This window comes from Nilaparvata lugens, chromosome X (genome assembly GCF_014356525.2).
Source record: "Nilaparvata lugens isolate BPH chromosome X, ASM1435652v1, whole genome shotgun sequence".
Classification (NCBI taxonomy): domain Eukaryota; kingdom Metazoa; phylum Arthropoda; class Insecta; order Hemiptera; family Delphacidae; genus Nilaparvata; species Nilaparvata lugens.
This window is the reverse complement of record NC_052518.1, coordinates 3,967,368-3,972,938: the sequence shown is the minus strand read 5'-3', so window position 1 is coordinate 3,972,938 and position 5,571 is coordinate 3,967,368. Positions and strand designations below refer to the sequence as shown.

At 33.7% G+C, this 5,571-nt stretch overlaps 1 protein-coding gene across 3 annotated transcripts; it reads right to left on the bottom strand.

The window, feature by feature from the left end:
* Nucleotides 1-1,233: 1,233 nt before the first annotated feature.
* Nucleotides 1,234-4,496, bottom strand: LOC120354752 (zinc finger protein 665-like). 3 transcript variants are annotated; one of them, XM_039442251.1, is made up of 3 exons: nucleotides 4,205-4,496; nucleotides 1,698-2,609; nucleotides 1,234-1,637 (listed from the first exon to the last, which is right to left on the bottom strand). In XM_039442251.1, exons 1-3 carry the CDS (start codon nucleotides 4,455-4,457, stop codon nucleotides 1,372-1,374), a joined length of 1,431 nt encoding a protein of 476 aa, XP_039298185.1. In that variant the 5' UTR covers nucleotides 4,458-4,496; the 3' UTR covers nucleotides 1,234-1,371. The 3 variants fall into 3 exon arrangements, with proteins under 3 accessions (XP_039298185.1, XP_039298186.1, XP_039298187.1); XM_039442252.1 differs by having other exon boundaries at nucleotides 1,234-1,476; nucleotides 1,711-2,609; nucleotides 4,205-4,495; XM_039442253.1 differs by having other exon boundaries at nucleotides 1,234-2,609; nucleotides 4,205-4,495.
* Nucleotides 4,497-5,571: the final 1,075 nt, after the last annotated feature.

Genomic DNA, 5,571 nt, shown 5'->3' with positions numbered 1-5,571 from the left:
TTTTGAAGTCATGTAATTTTTCACATCCAGCTGAATATCCTTTTTATTCTAGAAAGTAGATTATAATTTTTGTCACATAAAATTGAAGATATATTTTCCATCACATAATATTTAAAGTGGATTATCATAGCTTTTGATGACTTGGGTGATCACGAAATTGGTTTATCCTGCAGTTATGCAGATTGATCTTAATCAGAATGATATGGTAGTTATTTTATAATGCTTGGAAACGACTTTCAAATAATATGGTACCGGTACTGATATATGGAATGAACAATACGGTACTGACTCTAAAGGACTTATTCCATCAATTGACAGTGCTTTTCAAATGGTTTTCAACTGGTTTACACATGAAATTTTGCCCACTTAAAGCATTGTAATTCATTAGAAATGAATTCGAATGTGATTTTATTATACCATGAAATGCTATTTAGAGTGATTTTAGAGTAGCCTACATTTTGAAAGATTCTTGAGAACGTTTTCAATAATATAAGTGATACAAAATTATTTTCAAGTAGTTGAAAAATCCAAATTTTGCCCATTCACAGAACTTTTGATCATTGTAAAGTAATTCAAACATGATTTGGAAGTATGTGTATTCTACTTTGACATGCTTTGAAGAGATTTGAAAAGTACATAAGTCAATGATTTTGAATGATTCTTAAGAACTTATTCAATTATTTGAAAGTGATTTCAAATGATTTTCAAGTAATTTAAAAGTGATTTGAATCTACTTTGAAATGCTTTAAAGTGATTTAAAAAGTACATGGATCGATGATTCCAAATGATTCTAAAGAACTCATTCAATCATTTGAAAGTGATTTCAAATGATTTTCAAGTAATTTAAAAGTGATTTGAATCTACTTTGAAATGCTTTGAAGTGATTTGAAAAGTACATAAATCAATGATTCTAAATGATTCTGAAGAACTTATTCAATCATTTGAAAGTGATTTCAAATGATTTTCAAGTAATTTAAAAGTGATTTGAATCTACTTTGAAATGCTTTAAAGTGATTTAAAAAGTACATGGATCGATGATTCCAAATGATTCTAAAGAACTTATTCAATCATTTGAAAGTGGTTTATAAATCACAATTTTGCCCACTTAAAGCATTGTAAATCATTGTACAATCATTAAAAAGTGATTTAAATCTACTTTGAAATGCTTTGAAGTGATTTGAAAAGTACATAAATCAATGATTCTAAATGATTCTGAAGAACTTATTCAATCATTTGAAAGTGATTTCAAATGATTTTCAAGTAGTTTATAAATCACAATTTTGCCCACTTAAAGCATTGTAAATCATTGTACAATCATTTAAAAGTGCTTGAAAGTGATTTAAAATTACATTTCAAAGTACTTCAAACTGATTATTTTGCTGCTTGGGTGTGTTTTTTCAAATCACCATTTTGTGAGCACTTATAGTCGCACATATTGCATTCAAATTTACGTACATTCAAATGCACAGCATCCATGTGTTGTTTCAAATTACCATTTTGTGAGCACTTATAGTCGCACATATTGCATTCAAATTTACATACATTCAAATGCACAGCATCCATGTGTTGTTTCAAATTACCATTTTGTGAGCACTTATAGTCGCACATATTGCATTCAAATTTTCGTACATTCAAATGTACAGCATCCATATGTTTTTTTTCAAATTAGCATTATGTGAGCACTTATTCATTCAAATGCACAGCATCCATGTGTTTTTTCAAATCACCATTTTGTGAGCACTTATAGTCGCACATATTGCATTCAAATTTTCGTACATTCAAATGCACAGCATCCATGTGTTGTTTCAAATGACCATTGCGTGAGCACTTATAGTCGCACATATTGCATTCAAATTTACGTACATTCAAATGCACAGCATTCATGTGACTTTTCAAATAATCATTTCGTGAGCACTTATAGTCGCACATATTGCATTCAAATTTTCGTACATTCAAATGCACAGCATCCATGTGTTGTTTCAAATTACCATTACGTGAGCACTTATAGTCACACATATTGCATTCAAATTTTCGTACATTCAAATGCACAGCATCCATGTGTTTTTTCAAATGACCATTATGTGAGCACTTATAGTCACACATATTGCATTTGAACAAACACACTTTCAAGTGAACTGACTTAAAATGTCGGTCAAGTCTTGCATTACTAGGAAAAGCTTTATCACAATCACTGCACTTGAATGGCCTTACATTCTCATGCTCTCTACACTTTTTGGAATAAGTCTTATTACAAAGGTGGCTATTGACACCCTTTTCACCTGATAACTCTATCAGTTGTTTGCCTTTGGCACCATAAGTCGAACCCTCATTCAATGAGAGGTGTTGTTCGTTTGAGGTTCCATCAGTGAATGAGAGAGGTTCCTGAACGTTGCTTACACTCATCATTGGGTTCGATGTTTGATTAGATGACGTGGTGCAACCGTGGTTCTTGCTTTGTGGTGCAACTGTGGTCACAGTAGTTTGTGTAGCATGAAGGAGTTTCGGTTTCTTGCTTGGTGGCCGTCCCAGTAGACAGGTCATTTCGTGCTGCTCCAAGTAGAGCGGTGAGGTGAAGACTGAGTTACACTCTGCGCAGTAGAAGCTGACATCTGTGGAAAATGAGTACAGATGCATAAGTCACACCATTTTCGAATGTAATGATTTGTATTATTCTTTCTACGTTTATTTGTAGCATTACGTCCTCAGTTTGTGTCAATCAAGATGGATTTTAGTCTAGGATCAGCTCCATGCTTCATAGGTAAAATGGGGTGATTCAAGAGTATTGTTCCCAGTACTGGTGCAAATACCTAGGGAGGGGCTAACAGAGATTGAACTAGTATGGTTGGGTCAATTTTCAAGATGGACTGCTCTAAAAACTAAAAACATGATTAGTCTATATACATTGATGCTTGCAATACATATTGCAGTTCTTATTTTTTAATAAATTGTTTGGATACATAAGATTTCCTTGTGCTACAAACAGAATTGCCCAAAAACTTTGAATTTTCTGTTCATTTTCCAGTTTTCACTTCATTGTCCTCATATTGAGATTTTGCACAATGATATAAGTTCAAAAGACCATATTTTGTAAAATAGAATCTGCTTTTTATTTCCTAAACACGATTCATAAAAAATATGTTCGTAAAGCACGATTTGAAAGTTTTAAAAAATCAAGAAATTGAAGATACTTTCCTCATAGTCATGGACGCAGAAGTTTTATGATAGGAAACAGTGGTTCAAGATGAATTTAAAACAACTGAGCTCGTAGAGGATGGAATTCTCTACAATTTAGAACCAACAAGCACCAATGTATATATAATAACTGGACTATATAGAAATTGGTCATTTTTTGTGTTTGGAAATGGGTTGAAGTACACCTAACAAAAATTACCCATTTTTCCAACGAATTCAGCTGATGATATACGATTTTTAACCGCCTTGACAAGTCGAGAAGAATGAGCTACAGAACGAGGAGATCTCATCATAGTGTCAAAAGTTATGTGTTTGAAATGTGATCCTTGAGGTATCCTTATGTGCGCCTCTCCACTAGGAAATATAAACATAAATTTTAAAATCCTTTTTGTTGAGAAAGAGCTGATCTATAGTGAGATGCACGTTTTTTCAGCACCTGATTTATATTGGTTTGCTATCAACCCTTGTCTGCCATTAGTCAAAGCAGACAGCAGGCAGATCTATCTTTATCCAACTCCGTACAGTTGACAAATTGTTATTTTAGTGCACTATGAAGAAATATAATGAAAACAAAATATTTAATATTCTGCATATATTTAATTAATTATTTAGTTATTGAAAAAAAAATATATATAGGCTACTATCTATATATTATATGAATTTTGGGGGTGACGAATTTTGAAATGGTCAACTCCTGTACAAATCTACAAAAAAAATTGTTCCAAACATTTCCGTTTGTGACATTTTTAGGCATTTGCCTGGATTAGAACCAAATGAATTAAAATCTACAGGCCTGCTACTCTCGGCAAAGGATGTCCATTTTAAGAGCCGACTCCTCTACTGAAAATATCATTATTGAGTTTGAAAACTGCTTCCTACTGGTTTGGAACCCACATAAAGTTGTAAATCACTCATCATCATCCATCTCATTACCCACGCACATGCCTGGAGCTCATGTGGGCATCACCCTAAGAAAAATATTATCGAAATTCATTTGGTTATACGCATTTACCTTTTTCATTAGTTAATGTGGGATTCCTGAAGTTCTTGACATCAATGCCGAGACTACAGCCAAACTGTTCTCCATAGAAGACAAACAGCTCTTCATGAGGAGCAACCAGACGAAGAGTTCTGTAATAGATGCCGCCCTCAAACTGATATGCCATCAGATTCATTTCATTGATATTTCTTGCGCAGTTCACATAGCGCATCCAGTTACTGTATCTCTCATCACTGGCATCAATGTAGTTCAACCCACCGGCCATTTCTTTCAGCTGAAACCATACAGAAACAAAATCACAATACTACAATATATTTATCAACCAGGAATCTAAAAAAAAAAAAACATTTACAGCAATGTCCCCGCTAAAAGTAATTAATTTTGCAAAGTAGAATAAAGGCCTCTCCCGCTGAAATTAAACAAATAGGAAATGGCTTCAATGAATACTTTGCCTCGGTTGGCGGGGGCACTGCAGCCGACTGGTGGACGACGCTGACCATGCAACGAACGCTGTCTTTGCTCTATGTCCCGTCACCCACTACGAGCTTATCGCGGTAGTGGTCAGTATGAGAGGCGGCTCGGCTCCGGGATGGGATGGAATACCGACCAAGTTAATTAAAAACAGCAATTAACACACTACAATTACCTCTGCTACACATAATATTAATTAATCTTAGTTTAACAACAGGTAGATTTCCGAATGTCTTTAAAATTGCCAAAGTTGTTCCTATATTTAAGTCTGGACAAGAAAATGTTACCTCAAATTTCAGGCCAATTTCCATACTTTGCACGGTGTCAAAAATAATTAAAAAATGCGTCAAAATACAACTCACAAATTACTTTGAGAGTGAAAAAATAATTTCCAATTCTCGAATTGGCTTCAGACAAGACAGGGGTACTTCCACGCGCTTTTTGAATTGATAAGATAATATCTTATCACTATATAATAAGAGAGAGTAGGGTTGTGTTTGTTCGTGTGTTCATTTGTTCGCATCAAAACATGTCAACTTGTGGATTGCATACCGGAAAAACGGGAATGATTTAGATCTCCAAATTTTGCACATAGAATCTAAAAATATCAATCTCGTGCACCTGGAAGCCCAAATTTTAATTTTCCTTCTAGGTTTTTCAGAATTAATGTTTAAAATTCATTAATGGTACATTCGATTTCATTAAAAAATCACAAAATCATATGGTCGAAATTAAAAAAGGAACATCTGTTTCTATATTGCTTTCTACCTGAAAAACATAGTTTTGAAACTTTGTTTTCCTGATGCAATGTTTAGGCCTACACGTGGCATGGATTATTAATTTTTCAGCTAGAACAATTTTTGAGACAAAGTGCTAAATAAACGTCTACAGTTTCATCAAAGCTGTAT